Source organism: Elephas maximus, chromosome 17 (assembly GCF_024166365.1).
Source record: "Elephas maximus indicus isolate mEleMax1 chromosome 17, mEleMax1 primary haplotype, whole genome shotgun sequence".
Classification (NCBI taxonomy): Eukaryota; Metazoa; Chordata; class Mammalia; order Proboscidea; family Elephantidae; genus Elephas; species Elephas maximus.
Window position 1 is genome coordinate 48,028,020 of NC_064835.1, and position 21,766 is coordinate 48,049,785.

The window sequence follows — 21,766 nt, forward strand, 5'->3', positions numbered from 1 at the left end:
CACATTTATCCAGCTAGTTTCCTGACAGAACCATGTTGGGATTGAGGGATGCTCTTAATCCCCGAGCATTTCTGTTCTTTTGTGGATAATCATACTTTATCCAGGTGGGTGACTGGACAGTCAGGACAGATAAAGACACCCTCTCTTTCAGCCATCCAGATAAAATGATCTCATGTAGGACTGGCTGCATCAAGAGATAAAATGTTCATAGCGGTATGTGAGAAGAATCCAAACGTTCATCAAAAATACAAAGGATAAATTTTGGACTAGTCACATAATGGAATACTCCACAGTGGAAACATACAACAACATGAAAGACAGAAGGGCACAAAAATGTATGTATTATTCCACTTCTATAAAGTTCAAAAACAGAACTATAGTGTAGGAAATCAGAATAGTGGTTACCTTTGGGGAGAAAGGAGCGAGTCAGTGGAGAGGGTACAGTGGCGGTTGTCAGGATGCAGGCAGTTATTTCTCTCACTGGATGGTGGACACACGGGTATTCACTTGGTGATGACGTATGGAGCTGCTCTGTACGTGTTTCTGTTTCTGTTCTACCTCTCAGAGGCGTCCTTGCCAGGTTCTGCCTGTGTGTGCATTACACTATCTTCTGCTTGTTTCCCTGGCTGCCCTGCTAGACCATGGGCCCTTCCAGGTGACAGCCTGATGTCCTCTTCTCTGTCACCTTAAAGCGTGTGGTTTCTTGTGTAGCATCTGATTCCTTTGCTTTTAGGAAAATTCCCTAAGCAACCTCTTACACCTGCAATGCTAGATCCAAGGGAAGTTGAGTTCACAACCAGATGCCAATGAGCTGAGCCAGAATATTACATGAATACTTTAATGCAAAATGCTTAACACTTAAAATTAGCAAAGCTTTATTTAAATTAAAACTCCATTTAACTACAGATGGTTAATCCCAAGAATTGTACAGTAGTTGATCTCTGCTATTTAATACCAGTCCTATGCCACACAGTAAGAACTGCATCTTCCGCCATTGCTCTTCTCAACCCTACGGGGCGGGGGAGGGGTGCTCAGACAGACACGAAACAGTACAACCCAAACAAGCTGCACAGAGCGACTCCTAATAGTTACAGACCCACTTTGACTAACCTGCCCGACCAAACAGCTGGGGAGTAACTGCAGGTATTGTTTCAGAGCTGATGAGGGTTTCGTTTTTACAGCGTGGTTAAAGTCCTGCCCTAGGTGAGAAGTCACAGTTTAAGGATGCATGTTCTGTAAATAGTTACTACATATACACATTTAGTGTCTGTAAACACTAGAAATATACATTAGACAGAGTACCCTCACAACTCGGGCACAGTTTAAAAAAGAAGATGAGGTAACATGAATCTCAAAGTCCACAGGAATCCTGCCTGAAGAGTTTGAACAGCTGCCAGTCATTCCCTTCCATCCTGCGGGGGCCAAGGCGTCTCCGGGACCCTTAGGGTTTGCCAAAACTGGCTTCGCTGGCTTTCAGCATAGCAACTGCGTCCTTCACTGCATGGTAGATGACATTCTTCACCTAAAATAACAGAGACAACATGGCCGTTTCACCTTTAGATTTAAAATCTGTCACCAAGAATAAGCTTCCCACCCTGCTAATTTTATTACTCCTCTCGATTAGAATTTAAAACTTGAAATTCATCACGAAATGTCAGTACCGGACAGGTCTCTGAGCTCCTTCAGGTCAGTATTTCCAACATTTTAAACCCATGCCTCTGAAGAATGTAAAAGCTTGTTTTCGCCCCTCGCCAGGCTTTGCTGCCAGATGGCCTCCTCCCATAGCCGGCGAGTGCAGGGAGGGGCAAGTCCCAGGAACAGCCTTATTCTTTTCAGAGTTTATATATCCCTCTAATTTTCCAAATAGGAAATTAAATGTTTTATAATTTACCATTAAAAGTCTTTTCAAAATAATACCCTGTCAGACTCCTTCAATCCGAGATTCTTTTCTCCTCTACCTGTGGTTGATGAGAACACCACAGCACTAAGGTCAAGTGCTTTGTTCAAGACCCCTGACTGCAGCTGAGCCAAGGTCGAAAGTTAGATCTCATTGTTAGTACAAAAGCCTTTCTAGTCAGGACAGTCCTTTAAAGAGTCTAAGCAATACCAAAACAAGGTGAGATTTCCTCAAGGTCTATTCTTTCACTTAAGTAGACCGTGGAACTGGAAACAAACCCAGTACGTTGCCTCACTGTATCTAGTGCAGTATGGCCAAGTTCACGGACCTGTATAAGGTCTGTCCCTTAATGTGCCCTCATGCAGAGTCAGAGGATGCTAGGGGCCTGTGCTATTTTTACCTGTAGTTTATCTTCATGATTGGTATGAGTCTGTGACAGATAGCGGAATTCCTGAGTAAGCCAGAAGCAGTGTTTAACATGCTCTGGAGAAACAAAATCTTCAGCCACTTTGATACAGCTATATAAGTTATGGACCTGGAAAAAAACGAAGCGCATCAGTAACACTCAAAAATTCACAGCATAAAGAGAATAAAGAATAAAGTAACGTTCTTGCCTGATGTGGAGCTCCTGCTGGGATAAATACGACATCCCCAAGAAACTGTACAATAGCCCAGCCTTGAACTCCATATTCTTGATGAAGACGCTTTCTTAGTGATCGGTCTAAATACCAGCTCTGATCATGAATAGGATCATGGTCTGCTGGGTTTTCTTGACCTTGCTCTTCTGATACCTAGAATACATTCAAAATATTATGGAACTGAATAACATGGTAAGTGAACAGTGTTGGTAGGTCAGTAAATGTCGAGCGTTCTTCCACTTAAGTACCTCTGTTGGCAGGAAAACACTAGTGATCAAAAACAGCTGACTGAACCAACAGAAAAGAACTGAAAATGTGGCTTCCCAAACTGTGACTAGCGGTCTGTGCATATGTTTGTAAATGCTGTATTTGGACAGTATTTTGAACTAGACTTTTGAAAGTAGGCTCAATCTTAGATATAAACTTGTTCTGCAGTTAGTTAAAACCTATATATTACTTTATCAGTCTAAGCCACAAATAGTCCCAAAGATAGATATAGATTAAACTTTAAAGAAGAGCCTTGTTTATTCTAGACCAGTATCTGGCAAAGCACAGACTGAGGATAACACTCTCAAAGGAACAATATGGTGACCAAGTTTTCTGGAAGACTCAACTGATCTTTACCAAGAAGCACCTTGATTCAAATGAACACTGGGTAGGGACTTCACACCCAGTCCTTAGACTGAAGAGTATCAGACGAGGACATCTGGGTTGCACCCTGCAGCTTCAATGGTGAAAAGGTTAAAAATGGAATGTACCCCATCTTTCTAGTTGCCTACAACCTCCACACAGAACCCCTGCTGAATGACTACCAACTACAGGGGAAATCAATATCTTCAAAACAACAGCTGAGTACCTTCCCAATGACCCTCCACAAGATAATGGCCACAAATAGGGCCTGAAGCCTCCCTAACTTACCTCTAAGTGAGAATAGGCAAAATCTAGGGACCTTAGTAGCTCAAACACGGCCACCCAGGGCCAAAGCTTGATAGATGAACTTCTGAAGTGCTTAGATTTTCAAGGCAATAAAAGCAAACGTGCTATGAGATGGTCAGAGGGACCAACTTGAAGGCAGAGCACAAAAGCCTCCAAATGCACTATAATAGGAAACTGACAAGGCCCCCTCTTTCCAGAGGTCTGAGCCTAACCATTTAGAAAACCTGTTCCTTGGCAACCACTTTTGGCCTATCCAATCTGATGTGTACAGATTTAACTTCGAGGTGGTGACAATTCCCCAGCAATCCCATCAGTTCACAATAGGTAGTACTGTATAACATTGCTAGTCTCTAGACTTTTCTCAAAACCTGAGTGTCATCCACATCTGTGTATCCATCATGAATATGGAGATATACTGAACTTGCTCCCTTAGAACTTAACGCTGTAAGAGGAGCAGCAAGTCTCGCCAACTAGGAATTCGAAACAAAAATGGCTATGACATTATAACATGCTTAAAGGTAATAAACAACCCCAAAGTCACAAGACAAAGCCATTCAGCAAGATTTTTTAAAAATACACAAATCCCCAAATCAGAGGTCTCTTCTCACATGCTGTAAGGGTCAACAGCATACCTTCTTAAGGAATTCCCGTATCTTCTCTGTGTCTTTAGCAGCATATATGTGCCAGAGGGCTCCTGGCTTCTCTTTTCCTTCAATAAACCGCTTTATTGTGAGCTCATCAGAATCTCCATCTTGGATAGTTTTAAGGACTTCTAGAATAAGGGAAAGCAAGTATCAGACTGTGGTCCCTAGCTCAGAGGTAAGCCCCACTTCCATACTCAGCCCCCTACCTTCTTCCTGGTCACACTGTCCTTTGGGAATTCCCACATAGACCATGACATTAGCTGCATCAGATACATCTAAGTGAAGATTTGTTGTTCCATATTTCCGATCTTCTGCAGTAATTAATCCTGCAAAAAGAAAATGCCTTTAATTTACTCAACACAACAAAGGCTACCACAGTCTTTTCTACTCCCTAGGAGATACCTGGTCACAAAAATTTAAAAACTCTTCTCTAATCATGTAGAAGTAAAAGAAAATATTTTATAGTTCTTTTATGTTTTTAACTTTGAAAAAATCTGTCAAATATCTAATTATATGATAAACAGCGAAGAAACAGGTTGTCAACCATCAGTGTCTACAGAAGCAGCAATCAAGAAATCAGATGATGCATTGCACTGGGCAAATCTGCAGCAAAAGACCGCTTTAAAATCTCAAAAGCAAAGATGTCACTTTGATGACTAAGTTGCACCTGATGCAAGCCATGATATTTTCAACCACTTCATGCTATGCATGCGAAAGCTAGACAACAAAAAAGGAAGATCAAAGAATTGACGCATTCGAACTGTGCTTATGAAGAATACTGAATAGACCACTGACTTCCCAAAAGAACGAACAAATTTGTCTTGGAGGAAGTACAGCCAGACTGTTCCTCAGAAGCAAGGATGGTTAGACTTCATCTCACTTATTTTGGACACGTCATCAGGAGAGACTAATCGCTGGAGAAGGACATCATGCTTGGTAAAGTAGAAGGTCATCGAAAAAGAGGGAGACCTTCAATGAAATGGACTGACGTGGTGGCTGCAACAATGGGCTCAAACACAGCAACAACTGTGAGGATGGCACAGGACCAGGCAATGTTTCATTGTGTTAAACATAAGGCTGCTATGAGTTGGAGCCAACTCAATGGCACCCAACAACCTAACAACAATTTTAGGACTTTTGTTCCTGCTGAGATGAGTCAATGTGTTAGCAAGAAAAGAAAGAGTGTTCAAAAGTCAAAAACTAGAAAGCAGGAAACAAGAGAGGTAAAGTGAACAACTGAAGCTGGGATTTGTGGAAGGCACACTGCTCCCGGTTGGTTTTCACAGCCTAGGAAGGGCTCTGGGGCAAGAGACAAACCCCAGAGTCAATTCAAGATGGCGAGTCTTAGCAGAAAACCTTCACCCACATACACATAAAGCTGGGGCCTCAAATGCCTCTATACTCAGTGTAAGAGGAATATTGCTTGGCCCTAAGAGATAAGTGGTGAGCCAGAGCACAAGATCCCCTCCAGTGCTCACTGTCTGTGACTAATCTCTTCCCCACAGAAGAGGGTTCAACCTGAAAAAATTCTTGCAAAAAGTAGATGGCTGTTGTGACTGGACAGTGAGGGCATGGAGAGTCCCTAGAGTAGTTTTTTCAGCTTTGAGTGAGTTTGGAAAATATTTCCAAAATAAAAAGTAAAAAGGTAAAATTTAAGAAGAAAAAAGCAATCAATGCAGAAGAAGGAAAATAAATGGGTGCAGCTATATATGACAGCATGGATAAATACCAAAAACATCTGCTTCTACTTAGATAAAGCTCACAAGCAGGTTAAAAACTAAACAGTATTTTTCAGTTGTATAAATATATATGGTAAGTTTTAGATGTAAAGGAATGATAAACACAATTTCAGAATGCTAAGGGTGGAAGAAAGGTGATGGATCTAAGAGCCTGGAAATGAGAACAGGTCTCAAAGCCTCATCGGGGCTGCTTGTTGGTTTCGCCAGTGCTGAAGTGATTAAAACAAGATCACGAAATGAGGAAATAACACCCACCCAGCCATCGGCCCTAAATCCATCCAGTCTTAGCCACAGATTTCTGCACATTTGATAAAACCAGTCTCTAAAGTGAGGTAGCTTGAATTCAGATGGAACCAAAATTATAAAAGCATAATGGTCACAGGGAAAGGATCCCCAGAAAATAGAAAATCCTGAAACAAAATACCATGGACTTCTATGGAAGAAAACATAACCTGAAACAGCAGTGCTATTGGGAGAGGAGGCCCTGGGATAAGGGGAGGTAGGAGATGGGTCCTAGCCCAGGAACCAGGAAAGACAAGTTCTGGTCCCTGACCTGCCACTAGCTGCCCCTTGGAGATCCTGGGAATAGGTGTCTTTTCTATCGTTCTGAAATCCTGGTCCTATTTGTAAAACTGGGGTTGGTGCTGGAACTGGAGAGGTTAGACTAAATGATCTCTCTGAAGAGCCTTTTCATTCTATTTTGACTGAGGACTCGGCTCAATCCAACAACCTCTGAAAAGTGGTAATTCTTTAGTGTTTATGATAAGGTATAAACCATTGCCACTGAGTCAATTCTGACTCTTAGCAACCCTATAGGACAGAGTAGAACTGCCCCATGGGGTTTTCAAAGAGTGACTGGTGGGTTTGAACTGCTGATCTTTTGGTTAGCATCCTGAGCTCTTAATCACTACACCACCACAGCTCCATGATAAGGTATAAGGTATCTGAAAATAATATTTTCATTATTTTCAACCCCTACATGTTTATTTCTGGATAAGAACAACTTTGTCATAGGAAAAGCTTTTACAGAGTGACACTGCCTGATATCAGTGTCTAAAGGGCAAAGACCTACTGCCAAACTATTTAAACTAAGCAAGCAATTTATTCTGAAAACTTCTCAGATATCCATTTCTACTCTATAAAGCTTCACGATTTCTGTAAAGTATGACTAATCGTTATTCATCAGTATGCATTTATTTTAATGGAAAAATGCTTTCATTTACATAATCTCATTGTAAATCCCCATTGTAAACAGAGTGTGCCCTGAGATCCCAACCATTAAAGGTGCTTTGATTGGGCTTTAAAGGGCTCAAGGGAAGACGGAACGTGGGCCAGGATTGCTCCAGACCTACTGCATATGCAGAGCTCTGTAAATTGAGCCTTGACAAGCAAAGGACAAGAGGACTTCTGCCTGCTAAGTCCTTTCTACCACAGAACATTGCTCATCCTACCCTGGCAGGACCATCTTGGGCATCTAGACTGTGGGAAGCTTCCCAATGGAAATTCTCTTCTTTCAAGAATGTTCCCCAGTTTCATTCCTGGTGGTTCTCTGGGCTGACTCCTCCATAACAAGAAGACTGTGGGGCTGGGGCCTAAAACCTCACCCCTTCCCTTAAGGTTGCCACCCTTAAGTCTTAAAGAGACCGGAGTTAGAAGAAGACATATAAATAATTATGGGAGGAAGGAATGAAATCAAAGAAGTAATTTCTAAAATGAATGGAAAAATGGGGTCAAATAGTATAAAACAATAGCTGAAATTCACTGAAAGAGCCAAACAACTGGAACTGCATTCAATAATAAATTGGTAAATCCTTTGAAATGGCCAACTTTATTCCAGTCCTAACTGCAGAACATTATAATTATGTTGTAGCAGCTGCTAAAACAACTGGAATATAGCACATTGACCTAAATGTCCATCGATGTTGAAATCATTAATAAAACTACATTCATTCAATGATTTGCCATTAGAAATTATCATACTCCAGGCTATTCAGCAACATGCAAAGATTTTACGATACATTAGATATAGGAAGGGAAGATATCAAATTGCATATGCCCTACAACTGCCAACTATGGAAAGGAAATCTACATGCCTATAAGTGGTCAAGGAATGAAACAGGCAAAACTGAAGACTGTTCTGGTATTAAGTGTTAGGATTATGGATGTCTTCCAGCTCCCCCTCTTCAAAAATCAACTTTCTAAACATTTGACTTGTTTTATTTCGGTTATGATTTTTAAAGTTAGCCATTTCCCTCCTTACCGTAAGCATTATACATTTTGGGACCTAGATCTGGCCGAACAAAGTAGTTCGGGAGCCTGGAAGCTAAGTTCAGTTTGCCATCTCGCCGTGTGTACTCAGGCAGTGGAATGTTGGCCATCAGGTCATCAAACCTAGGACAAGAGAACCAAGGAGCTGTGAAATCAGCTTGCCTTCTTAGTGTTTATCATGGTGTGATTTGTTCTTTCTATACCAAGAGGAGCAAGCAAAAGTATCTGTGATCGTGAAGGTAAAGGTAACCATCATTAACAATATTTGAGGTTAGAATTACACTAGTTATGAACAAAGCCATCTTCTTTCTCTCCTACACTACACAAATGTGTTGAAATGATTCGGAATATTTCAGAGAAAAGATCTGAATGATAAATTCCAGGTCATAAGAAATGACACACAGAGATATAAATTAGTTCTGAGGCTTCAAGGTTTCAAGCTCAAATCAGGAAAATGTATCTACCAGTTCAGATTTTTATTGTCTAACTCATAACCACATTATACTAAGCTGACGGGTCTGATCCAACTGCTGTTGTTAGTTGCTGTTGAATCGATTCTGACTCATGGAGATCCCATGTGTTACACAGTAGAACTGCTCCATAAGGTTTTCTTGGTTATAATCCTAACGGAAACAGATCACTAGGCCTTTTCTTCTGTGGTACCGTTGGATGCATTCTAACCACCAATGTTTAGGTTAGCAGTTGAGAGCAAACTGTTTGTACCACCTAGGAACCTTTGGTCCGACTACTACCTCTAAATTGGTGCTTGCAAGCCAGCTTCTTGGCAAAAAGCTACAGTGGAAAACATGTATGGCGCTTTCATTGTTCAGCCAAATCTAAAAGTCAAGAACTTCTTCATCTCATCTAAAAACACCTGTCTCCAAAAATTACAGCTAGAAATGAAAACTAAGCGCTGGTGAAACCATGTGAACTTCCCTATTTCCCTGAAAACTATTTTCTCCCATCTCAAAAAAGATTCTACCAAGTCAAGAACAGAAATCATCTCTCCCACCTCCATAATTTTACCTGGAAGGCATCATATCTCTAAAATCTTCTCCTGGTGGCCAGTCCTTAAGTTTCAACACCATTGGTTCTTTTTCATTTCTTAAGCGATCTGAAAGGTAACCAAAATAATTGCCAAATTTACCTTTTATGCCCCAACAATGCAATAAAATACCTTTTATTTACCTCTGTAAAAATGTCATAACCTGATACGTATGTACCTGATACATACATAAATTTTTTTAATTAACCCCTCCCCACCCCCCCACTGCCAACCATTTTATTTCTACAGTGCCAAGAAAGCCATTCATATCCAAAAGACAGAGAGGGGAAGCAAAATAAACATCATCAATTAACTCATATTAGGATTCTGTCTTTTCTAAACATTTATTAAACTGATACTGTTCTTCTCTGAGATTTCAGCCACTCCCTTTTGCCCGGTATAAATACATGTGTTTCAATACCATTCCTTCTCAGACCCTGTTTTTCCTATGCTGTGCTCTGGAAGAAGTGGACAGCTCCGACTGACCAACATGGATGCACTTGAACAATCAAATCCCACAGATGTTAATAAACAGTTTTCTGAGGCCAGCATGAAACAGAGATGACAATTTTGCTCAGGGAGAGACTGAGACTAGCCAGTGTTCTGTCCAGGGAACACTGTCCCCTCCATCCGCCATCTCTCGGATGATACGTACAGGCTTTAGTCAAAACTGCTTTCTGAGTTCCCACTGCCAGTAATGCCAAGGAACCAAGAACCAAGGAGCTCGAATTGGAAATTTCATTTCTTGCTGTGTTCTAATCTCTGCTAATGGTTTAACCATTTAATCCTCACAAGTAAACCAATGTCCCAATGAGATTAGGCTCTATTTAGTGTTCCTATTTTTGAATGGGGGCACTGACACTCAACAGATGCCCAAGGTCATCCAGTTGTTAAGTGGCAGAATCAAAATCTGAAATCAGATTTGACTTTAGAATTTGTGCACTCAAGGACTAACATTTGTATAACGTTTTATAGTCAACCAAGCGCTGTCACCTAGTTTAAGTAGTCGCCCACTATAGGAGGCATCAAAGGCAGGAAAACACAGGGTACAGTGTATGTTCAGAACACCATCAGCATTTCTGAGTAGGTGGTGTGCTGGGTGTGTGTGCAACAGAATCAGAATTCTGGAAAAGACAAGCCAAGGTTGACTTTGGGGGCTGCCTTACATGTCTGTAGGCATAAGGAAGTTTGAACCTCAGAAAAGTTAAATTACCGAGCTCATATACTTGGCAAGGGAAAATCAAGCACCAGGATTTGAACCCAGGCCTAACTGGAAAGCACACTATGGTAGACACGGAAATGTGCTGCCCGGATCCCCTTCAAGGAAGGACTTGCCTACCTTTAGTGTCTTGCTTCAGTTACAGAGGGCTGCCTTGCCAGGTCACACTCTTCCCTCTTCTACTCACATGTAGAGACTGAGAGAGCTAGGGTATGAAGGCCCTGACATTTCCCACCTCAGCCCAACACGAGACATGAAGGTCAATACTTGCTCCAGAACTCCCCAGCAGTTGCCCGAGGCTTTGTTAGGCCTGCACTGCATTTGGATTTCTCCTTCTGCCCAATCCTGCTTCTTCCCTTCATTTCACTGATGTTAATCCCTAATAAACACCTTATATCCCAACCATCACCTCAGTATGTACGTCTGGAAAATCCAATCATGTCTTAGAGAAGAATTAGCTCTAATTCTTCAAAGGTTGTATAATGGATTGAATTGTGTCCCTCCAAAATATATGTCAACTTGATTAGGCCATGTGTGGTTGTCTCTATGTGTTATAAATCATTATCTCTGCTGTGGTTAAAAGGATTAGGGTGGGATGTCACACTCAATCGGGTTACATCCCTGATCCAATGTAAAGGGAGTTTCCCGGGGTATGGCCTGTACTACCTTTTATTTTACAAAAGATGAAAGGGAAGCAAACAGAGGGTGGGACCTCATACCACCAAGAAAGAAGCACGGGGAGCATAGCGGGTCTTTTGGACCTGAGGTTCCTGCTGTGCTGAGATATTCCCAGATCAAGGGAAGACCGATGACAAGGGCTTTCCGCCAGAACCGAGAGAGAGAAAGCCTTCCTCTGGAGCTGGTGCCCTGAATTCGGACTTCTAGCCTACCTGACTGTGAGAGAATAAACTTTTCTTTGTTAAAGCCATCCACTTGTGGTACTTCTGTTATAGCAGCACTAGAGGACTAAGATAGGTTACAAAGTTTTAAAAATATGGGCTATAGCCTATACATGTACGGAGTAACAGGGATTAAGAAAGCAAGAAATTTAAAGGTCAAAGTATGTTTAAAAAATATGAGAGAGAAGTGAGACTGAGGAATAAGCACTTTATTATTGTGAGTCTAAAGAATTGACAGGTCAAATGCTCTAGCTGGGATGGGAGCATGGCTGCCTGTGGCTGTGCTGATGGGAATCTGCAGGGCCCAGCTTGGACTTGATGTTTTTATTTTTTTATTGTACTTCAGATGAAGGTTTACAGAACAAACTAGTTTCTCACCAAACAGTTAGTACCCACATCGTTCTATGACGTTGGTTAACAACTCCACAGCATGTCAACACTCTCCATGCTCAACCCCAGGTTCCCTATTACCAGCTTTTCTGTTCCCTCCTGCCTTCCAGTTCCTGCCCCAGGGCTGGTGTGACCCTTTAGTCTTGTTTTGTTCCGTGGGCCTGTTTAATCTTTGGCTGAAGAGTGAACCTCAGGAGTGACCTCATTACTGAGGTGAAAGGGTGTCTGGGGGCCATACTCTCAGGGTTTCTCCAGTCTCTGTGAGGGCAGCAAGTCTGGTCTTTCTTTTTGAGTTAGAATTTTGTTCTACATTTTTCTCCATTGGACTTGATGTTCTTGTAAACAGATCACTGACTGGCCGATCTACAGAAAGGGCCACACCTTGGCAACATGAGCCTTTTCTACTACCACAGCTGCCCCTCACCCAGATGAAGTAGGCAGTTGCCAGAAGACAGAATTCACATTTCTTGGCACTTTCAGGTGCCAATAATTGAAATTATATAAAGTATATATAAAGATGAGATACACATAAAAACCACCAGTCTTGAATTACATGCCCTTGCTCTGTACTCCCTCCCAACCCCCAGGTAAAGCACAGCATTCCTGTCACAAGACAGACATGGAGCCATCTGGAGAATGGATGACCAACTCTCGCCCCTCTAATGAAATAAAAATATAATTTGTTTCAGTTCAAAAGCATAAACTTTGGAAAAGAGAAAGAAGAGGTGAAGACAGATGCTAATTTTAAACTATAAAATCATGGAAAATGTTGTTGTGGCAACTGAAGAGCCTCAGACTCCTGCTATTGCTATGTCCCCTCCTCCGTTCACATTCTCAACCCTCTTGTTGTCAGTTGCCATGGAGTCAATTCCGGCTCATGGTAACCCCACGTGTTTCAGAGTAGAACTGCTCCATAGGGTTTTCAAGGCTGTGACCTTTTGGAAGCAGACCACCAGGCCTATCTTCTGAGGCACCTCTGGGTGGATTCAAACCACCAACCTTCTGACTAGTAGTCACACATTTGCGCCACCCAGGAACTCCTCAACCCTCTTAAAAAGATTTTTAATACATACTTGGAATATCTTCAAATCCATCCCAGAAGTCTCCTACTGTGGCTCCTGTGATGATTTCATTGGTCCTACAATTAACTAGGTCAACTTCCTGATCACCGAACTCTTTCCTGAAGGATTCAGGTTTCCAAAGTTCGGTGTTCAATTTATGATGCACTCCAGACACCATCACTGGCTAAAAGAAGAGAATGAAGATTTTAGTTTGCAACCCCAGCTCCATCCTCATGCCTACAGGCAACCCCTCTTCAAACAGCTGCCAGTTTGTTTCTGTTTGGCTGGTCCTCAATCTCAGATCGTGGAGTTGTGGCTTAGTCCACTCAACTCCCACAGTGTCGACTGCTTGACCATTCATCTGCTACACACAAATTGCTCTCAAACTGGATTGATAGGCTTCCAGGATCAAGGATCAAGCCTTCTGACTCAGATCCCATTACTCAAGGAATACCAACTCCAAGGCCCAAGGCTAGGCAGAGGATGTGAAGGGGAGACAAAGGCCCAGCAGGAGGGTGCTTCGCAAAGGAGCCACCACTGGGCCTGCTGTCGCCAGGCAGGAATATGGACCTAAAGTTACCATGTTTTTTGGCTGTACAAAGCATTCTAGAATTCCTAACTGTCTGAGAAATAGCCTGAATCTAAAATATTAGCAGTTAGTTCAGTTGTTTTTTAAATTTTTTTCCTAAGATTGGTTTGGCTATTTGGGACTAGTTCAATTTCTGTAAACATGTAGTTGAAATAAAACAAGCCAGGGGACTGTATTCCGCCTGTCATGTTGCATCCTCCATGTATATGATTAAATAAGCAAATCCCATGAGTTAGGACATAGGACTGGGAAAAAATTTGTTTTGGGAAAAAAAAAAACTGTGGGGAGGCGGGGGCAATTCCTCAACTCCTGGGCTTGTTCAAGAGCAAAGTATTCCTTTAACGAGGATCCTGTATGGCTGAGAAGAGAATCCAAAGACCCAGAAAACAGAAACATAAGGAAACACAGTGCACGTTTCCTAAACGTATCAACCAGGACTTAGCATTTCTAACGCTGCTCTAATTTAAAGTAGGGACCCTGGGAGCCTATACTCTGATTCCAAGATGACACCTAATGGTTCTGGCCCACCCAGAACTGCCTTGAGCACAAGGTTCTAACTCATGGAAGAGGGACACATGATTTTTACCACATTTTGTCTTAATTCCTCAAGCTCTATCAGCCTCTTAATCATACTTCCAGCTTCCCCTGTTGAGGTTTACCATGTAAGAACCACTAAGCCTGGATGGAATGCTGTCATTATAAATCCAATGACAACTGTTCAGAAGCAATCAAAACTCGATGGGAAAAGACAGCTCAGACATGTCTGCTATAGAAGACTTCCAGTCACACCCTACCCTAATAAACTCACCTTAACTATAAAGTACAAAAATAGGAAGTGATGTCACTTACAACTGGGGAAGGGGTGGAGCTGGGGGTACAGGAACTGAGAAGGGGGATCCGAATCATCTGGGGGAGCAAAGGCCCACATTACCTGCCCTTGTTTCCAGCACTCCCTAAACACATTCCAGTTGCTCTTGTTGTTGGGATCTTGCAAGCACAGCAAGCGATTATCACACAGCCAATAGTGAGGAGTGTCAAAGCCCAGAATGCTGGGCTTGATCGTTAGGCCTTGAGGCCTCTTAGATAAATCTGAGGAAGTCTTATTTTGCACCAAGGAGGCAAAGATGTCATCAAGGATTTTTGGTGTATTCTTGAGTCCATTTTCTGTCTAAATTTCAGAAAGAAGACAATTTTTAAATATGTCATTCTCCAGTATCAAAAAACCTCCATTCCCATGCAGAAGAGTCCAAGCCAAGACCAGGCAAAGAGGTAAGTCCCCTCCCCCACTTGATAGCCCAAGTCACAAAAGTAGGTACAGGAACAAGTATACCAGGAGAAAATGGCCCAGCCCAGTGGTATAACCCTGTTAAGTCCACCTGTCAATTACATGGCCTTCTGTGCCCACAAGACAAAGCAAGTGATTCACATCCTTATTTCTACTTTCTGTTTCACTTTTCCCTAGTCTCTTCCTGTTCTGTCTCTGTTCAGCTTTACAAGGTGGAATAGAAACAATAAAATGAACACCTACCTTTCCTGTAGAAGAATTCAAGAGATTTCGGAGGAAACCAGAATTATTGTTGCTTACAGGTGTCAAAATTGTGCTGTTAAAGGTGTGGAGGACTGCGCTGGATTTGCTCAAAGGGGGAAGGGGTGGAAGGCATTTGATCTCATTCTTTAAAATTGGCATTGTTGGTTGTTTTTCTAAAAACAAAACCAAAAACATCCAGATGGAAAAGCATTCTAAGAGGCCAGTCGCTCATCAGTCTTCTAGCAGAATGACTCTGGACCTGGGTTTTCATGTACTGAAACCAAAAACTTAAGGAGATAAATTCAGACCGGGAGCACCATTTGGTGTTAAAACAACAATATCCAAAATCCAAGGTGGCACTATGGTAAATGGTATTTTTGCAAATTTCACTTTCTACTTGTTGTTTCTGGTATACAGAAATACTACTGATTTTTGTAAACAGACCTGTATCCACCAACCTTGATAGATACATTCATTAAATGTAGACTCTTGGATTTTTCACATGTATAATCGGATTGTCTGCAAATACTGACCGCTTTATCACCTCCTTTCCAATCCTATGCTTTTTTTGGCCTCACTCCACTGGCTAGGACTTTCAGTACAATGTTCACTAAAAAGAGTGAAAGTAGGTACCCTTGTCTCATTTCTGAATGCAGAAGTCTTCAGAATTACTAAACTATTATTTATGTTTAACATTATCACAACTGATATTAAATGTGATTATCAGTTTTTGGTGGACACTCTTTATATTAAGGAAGTTCCCTTCTATTCCTAGTTTGCCAAGAGTTTTTATCATGAGTGGGTGTTGAATTTTATTACTTTTCTACGTCTCATCAAATGATCATATGATTTTTCTCCTGATTTTTGAATGTTAAATCACACCTGTAATTCCTGGAAAAACTCTGCTTGGTTATGTTGGATAATTCTTTTATGCATGTCAAATTTGCTTTACTAAAATTTTGTATAGGATCTTTGCATTAGAGAAAGAGGCCTGTAATTTTGCTTTCTTGTAATATAGTGAGCAAGCAGAATCCCCCAAATTCTAATCTAGCTCTGTCTGATTCCAAAGTTCAGGTTCTTTATACTATTAGCAAGCACCTGAGATGACAGCACGAATGAAGAAAATAAAACTGAGGCTGCCACATCCCAGTTAAGATGAAATAGCAACTATGTAGAGTAGGAGTACCAGAAAAAAAAGCAAACACACTGCCGTCGAGTCGATTCTCACTTCTATCAACTCTATACGACAGAGTAGAACTGTCCCATAGAGTTTCCAAGGAGCGCCTGGTGGATTTGAACGGCTGTTCTTTTAGTTAACAGCCATTGCACTTAACCACTCTGCCACCAGAGTTTCCAGAGTAGGAGTAGGAAGGCAAAAAATGGTTCATTAAAACAAACATGTCTCACCCCCGCGCCACTGTTGCCAAACACCATCTCAGCCTAACTTGGAGTTCTATCATCAGCAGGTGGAAAACACTGTCATCTGTGCAGGTTCCAGGATGATGCCAGGGAACCACTTCCCACAAGACACATAACAATTCTGTTCGCACAGCCCCTGAGGCTGCCCACGTCCCTCCTTGAACAGACTACAGTACTCAGAAGCCCAGAAGAAAGCAGGTAGCACTCACCCTTGTTTTCCTTGTTGACATTCCCACTGGTAAGGTCAGCCAGCCAGTTTAATGGAGATGTGCTGGCCGGACAGGCAGGCCTGGTGCTGCTGGCTGGCTTGGCGGCTGCATCCCCACCCACAGCTGCCGGCTCCAACGCCGAGGGGTTCTGCTGGGGCACAGCACCAAGAGCAGGTTTCTCTCCAGTTAAGGAAGTCTGTTAGGTACAAAAGGAGAACTTTACATAAACTGAAGTGAAGAAGTACATCTTCCTTTTCTTATCTTCTCCTGTAATAGCATACCAGTAAGAAATACCCAAAACAACCACCCGAAAGTCCTGGATATCACCACAGGAATCCTGGAACTACAAAGTAGGAGAGATTCTATTTTTACCTTCTAAGTATTACCAGTGAGAACATAAGACATGCTAAGAATTTAAATACAGCCAGATAATCTCCCTCCACCCTTTATCAGTCATCTCAGGCTTACACGTATCCCTATCACTCAATGTACCATGTCGCTTTAAAAGGACAGCTCGGGCCTGTCTCTGCCCACGAACTCACTCAGCATCCCCAACAGGCATGCAGAAGGTAGCTGTGGATGAGGGAATAAATGAGGTGGGGCAGGAAAGTGAAAGCTGTGATTTCAGAAGGAAACGGGGTGCAGAGAAAGGGAAAGTGCTTTTTTGACTTAGCACAGAGTAGTGGGCCTCAATGTGTGATGAATAACTCTTAAAAGGACTCAAACAGAAACTGGGCGGGGGGGGGGGGGACACAGAACACCATAAAAAGCACACCATCTATTTCCCTGTTACTTAAAAAGCTGCCTTGATAACTCAGCTGGTAAGTTTACGCACACACACACAGATAAGAAGAAGGAAAAGAACAGCAGCTCCTTCTGTGGCCCAGACCCTCCCTTTACATGGGCTGTGACTCTGTGAAGGCCAACTATCAGCACTATCATTGCTGTGTTGCTGATGAGGTAGTTGAAGCACATATCAGCTCATGCAAGCCAAAGTCACACAACTACAAGGTCATAGAGAAAGTATTCAAACTCAGGCCTGACTCCAGAGACCACGGCTTTCCTACCAGCCCATGCTGCCTTCCACACCACCACTTCACGAAGCTGTCGAGGAATTCCTGATTGTTAAATACAACTCAGGGAAATGATTACTGGGGCCAGGGAGAAAGGGATGCCACCGAGAAGGACCACATGGTAGCCAAAAGCCCGTTTTTTATGTTGGGTAATCGTTACATGAAAATTCATTTCATCATTATTCCTTCTACTCTTCATATATATTACCCATATATTTAGAAATTAAAAAAAAAAAATCTGACTCATAGCAACCCTACAGACCCTATAAAAATATATATTTACCTTATCAAGTACAATATAATAGAGCAGGTTTTTTTTTTTTTTTTTTTTAATTGTACTTTAGAAGAAGGTTTACAGAACAAACTAGTTTCTTATCAGTTAGTACATACATTGTTGTATGACATTGGTTAACAACCCCACAACATGTCAACACTCTCCTTTCTCAACTCTGGGTTCCCTATTACCAGCTTTCCTGTCCCATCCTGCATTCCAGTTCCTGCCCCAGGGCTGGTGTGCCCCTTTAGTCTTGTTTTATTCCACGGGTTTGTTCAATCTTTGGGTGAAGGGTGAACCTCAGGAGTCGTCTCATTACTGAGCTGAAAGGGTGTCCAAGGGCCATACTTTCAGGGTTTCTCCAGTCTCTGTCAGGCCAGCAAGCCTGGTCTTTGAGTCAGAATTTTGTTCTACGTATTTCTCCAGCTCTGTCCGGGACCCTCTATTGTGATCCTTGCCACAGCAGTCAGGTTTATTTATTTTTTGTTTTTGTTTTTTTTATGGAATGGAATTTTAAAACCTACTAGGAGAGGCCACCAATGAGATTCACAAAAGTAACCTAGAAAAGGAGGCTGGTTCTACAAGCTGTCACATGAAATATGAATGCTCTCTCTCCACTGACAAGTGTCCCCGTGTTCCTTTCAAATATTCTATAGAAATTCTCAGGTCACGTAAGTGAACAGGCACCAATCGCCAGGACGAGCAGTCTAGCACGAGCAGCGATACCTGTTTGACGTCTTCCTTTGAGGCTGGCTTGGAAAAGAGTTTAAATTGCCTGTTGGAACAGGGGCAGTTTGCCTTTATTCCCCATTTTGCTCTGACAGAATGAACAATGTCTCCAACATCATAGAGGGCTGAAGGAAAAGAAAAAAAAGCAGAAGCAAAAACCTGAACAAGGATATTAGGTACTCGCCACCTCAGCATTACAAAGCAGAAGCTGACTTCCCAAGAGACTACTTTTCTCCAGCAGCATGATGCCTCCACTCTCTCCTTTTCATCCTGCTAAACACGCCTTCCCCCAACAGGCGGCACTTTCTTCCCTTCTACAAAACTATTTACAAGACCATAATTTAAAAGTTTTGGATTCATTATTTTAATATATTCTGGAAAATTTATCACTCTTACCAAAATGAAGTTGCCAAGTAATTACACTACACAAAGCAAAGCCCCTGTGGGAAGCACATGAAATACCTTTTCCAGGGATGATCTGTGTAGGCATCAAGTTCTCTGGTTCATGGATCTGACTCTTCACACATCTGATCCAAGAGAAAGTCTTGTAGGTAGCACCTGCAAATAACTGACTTGTAGTCACTATTCTTCATGGACTCTTGCCCCCACTGCTTCAGAAACCCACCAACCACAAATCAATGAAAGGCTTAAGTGTGTTAGAGGGCTGGAGGAGAATCAAGTCAGTTCTCACCCTTTTGGCAGTTTTTCTTCTTCATCCGGTAGCAGTCCACACACACGCCAAAGCCACACCGGGGACACACCCAGTGCAGGTTGAAGATGGTAGTGTCACACACATCACACATTTCGCGAACACCCTTGACAGCTCGCTTCCAGGCAACCTGTCCTGCAGAAATCATTGAATCGCTTAGTCTTGGGGAGGAGGCGGCTCTGAACTAAAGCATGAAGGGGGAGGGAGTCGATGTCATTTCTCCCTCTGAGTTCCCACGAACTCTATTCAGCCCTCACAGCCCATCTCAGATGCCACCTCTCCCATGAAGCTCTCCTGGATTCCCTGAGCACTCCCATAAACCTGTCTGTGCTACAAACAGCCTCTTCACTGCTATTCCAGCCAGGGGCAGTTTTATCTCCTTTGTGGAGGCTACACTCCATAAAGAGGAATCTGCTCTGGCTGTGCCTCCCCCACAAAGAGCCCCGCGCACCACTGGTGCTTAGTGCCACTGAGTAGATCAACGAAGGAAGCAGCCACGGCTACACAGCTGTGCTCACGTGGGTGCTCAGGCACAGGTTATCACACGGCAGTTGTCCATCGTTTCCTGGGTCATGAGCCCTTTGAGAAGCTGAAGGCAGCACACACCAGGCCTCTTCCAAAGGAAGAACGATGTGCTCAGATGCACAAAGCCAACGTTCCACAGAGTGTCAGGTTGTGAATCTGAACACAATCCAAGTGACCAGGCTTCTGTTCACACCAAATCTATCCAATCGATGAGTGAGCTTCTGCCATCTCGTTCTATGCAAAAGCTCAGTGCACACACAGAGACCTCTAGGCATTGTACAGACAATGAGATTTTATGAACTTGACCTTGGTCGCTTGGCTTAGACTGCTTTATTAGAGAATATTCTTAGATCTCCTAGCCACATGCATATCACTGAAAAGTCAGAATAAAAGGATAATGGCTGAGAGCTGCTTCCTAATCTCAGGGTCAGAGGGCGGCCCTCTGGGGACCCGCTCTGGTGGTGTATTTCAATTCATTCACAGTGAGTTTCTCCCTCCCGTCTGACCACCTTGCCTCAGAGAAAAGGAGGCAAGGAGCAGAAAAGGTTAATCACATTTAAATACTCAAGGAGGAGCGAGCTGCCCAATTATGCTCATAAAAGACATCTGCTTGTACCTTTTTCTGTATGAAAAAATACAGATGACTAACCTATAGCCCAAAAAACCAAACCCACTGCCGTCGAGTTGATTCCGACTCATCGCGACCCTATAGGACAGAGTAGAACTGCCCCGCAGGGTTTCCAAGGCTGTAATCTTTACAGAAGCAGACCACCACATCTTTCTCCCACAGAGCAGCTGGTGGGTTCAAACCGCCGACCTTTGGTTAGCAGCTGAGCGCTTTAACCGCTGCACCACCAGGGCTCCTTGACTAACCTATGGTGAAGAAAAGACATTCCATGCTTAAAACAGCCCTGCTTGATTTAGGAGTAAAGCTACCAGTATATTCCAAAGAAGGGTGTCTACATTCCAGTCATTCACGTACCACCCACCTCTACACCAGTGATTTAAGAACCTCTCTTTAAATCCACTATTTTTTTACTTAAGTGTATCTGATAAAGACAATTTGTATCTCTAAGGAAAATGGATATGAAAAAGTATCACCCTACATAGAAAACTACAGGAAGGAATTGTTCATAAGATGATCCAAAACCTCCACTACCTTCACTAGAGTGGGGTGATTCTGAAGCTGTTCCCCTCTTCAGTGACTCTGGCTGCCCCAGGAGCTCTCGGTCCCCACCCCCTCACCCAGCTCTCAATCCTCCTGCTGGCAGTGCCCTGGTTCCTACTCTGTGGACTCTGAGATGACAACAGTACCAACTCCTACTCAGTAACATTTTTTGGTGCTTAGCCTGCCTCCAGTTTGTCTCTGGTACCTACAACCAAAATTCTTAACTAAGATTGGTATGTATGCAATGAATTCAAACATACTCAGTTATGCAAAGATACCCACCAGAAGCATGGTAGGGCTTCACTTTTAACTTTCAACCATTTGGCAGAGCTAAGATGATGGGAGAAAGGAAACGTGAGACTGGCGCTGATGCATCTGTCTCCTTTCTACAGCGGCACACAGGCAAGGAAAGGCGTGCTGGCCCTCCTATGCTACGCCTGGAGAGGTCATGAAGACCTGGCTCTGAGGTGTCACCCACACTGGCCCTTGTGGTTCACTGGGTTCCCAGAGGGTGGAAGACACAGGCACACACCCAGCTAAAACCTCAAGTATTTGCTTCAAGTCCTGACTCTGGCCATCGGCTTCACCTGAACTTATTCCAGTTCGCATGCCTGAGACCCAGCCCCTCAGGCTCTAATTCAGTGGGTGTAGGGTAGAGCCTGTCCACTGCTATTTTCTTTGGAATGCATCGCTGATACAATCTTTGTCTTAAAGTAACCTTTTTTGGTGAGCCTGTGCTGCTGGGGAAGGCGTGCAAATTCCACCACCACCACCTCGCCTGTACCTTTCCTAACAGAAAAGGAGTTC

General features: G+C 42.9%; 1 protein-coding gene across 3 annotated transcripts in view; it reads right to left on the bottom strand.

The window, feature by feature from the left end:
* Window positions 1–986: 986 nt before the first annotated feature.
* KDM3A (lysine demethylase 3A) overlaps window positions 987–21,766 on the bottom strand; it is a 63,741-nt gene continuing 42,961 nt past the window's right edge. For 2 of the 3 annotated variants that reach the window (XM_049856756.1, XM_049856757.1), the window contains exons 13-26: window positions 19,249–19,401; window positions 19,020–19,115; window positions 18,555–18,682; window positions 16,482–16,677; window positions 14,854–15,026; window positions 14,257–14,493; window positions 12,749–12,920; window positions 9,149–9,236; window positions 8,115–8,245; window positions 4,322–4,441; window positions 4,104–4,243; window positions 2,512–2,688; window positions 2,298–2,432; window positions 987–1,522 (exon numbers count right to left, since the gene is read on the bottom strand). In XM_049856756.1, the coding sequence (XP_049712713.1) occupies window positions 1,442–1,522; window positions 2,298–2,432; window positions 2,512–2,688; window positions 4,104–4,243; window positions 4,322–4,441; window positions 8,115–8,245; window positions 9,149–9,236; window positions 12,749–12,920; window positions 14,257–14,493; window positions 14,854–15,026; window positions 16,482–16,677; window positions 18,555–18,682; window positions 19,020–19,115; window positions 19,249–19,401 (2,027 nt within the window). In that variant the 3' untranslated portion in view covers window positions 987–1,441. The remainder of the gene's footprint in view (window positions 1,523–2,297; window positions 2,433–2,511; window positions 2,689–4,103; window positions 4,244–4,321; window positions 4,442–8,114; window positions 8,246–9,148; window positions 9,237–12,748; window positions 12,921–14,256; window positions 14,494–14,853; window positions 15,027–16,481; window positions 16,678–18,554; window positions 18,683–19,019; window positions 19,116–19,248; window positions 19,402–21,766) is intronic. The other variant, XM_049856758.1, reaches the window with a different exon arrangement.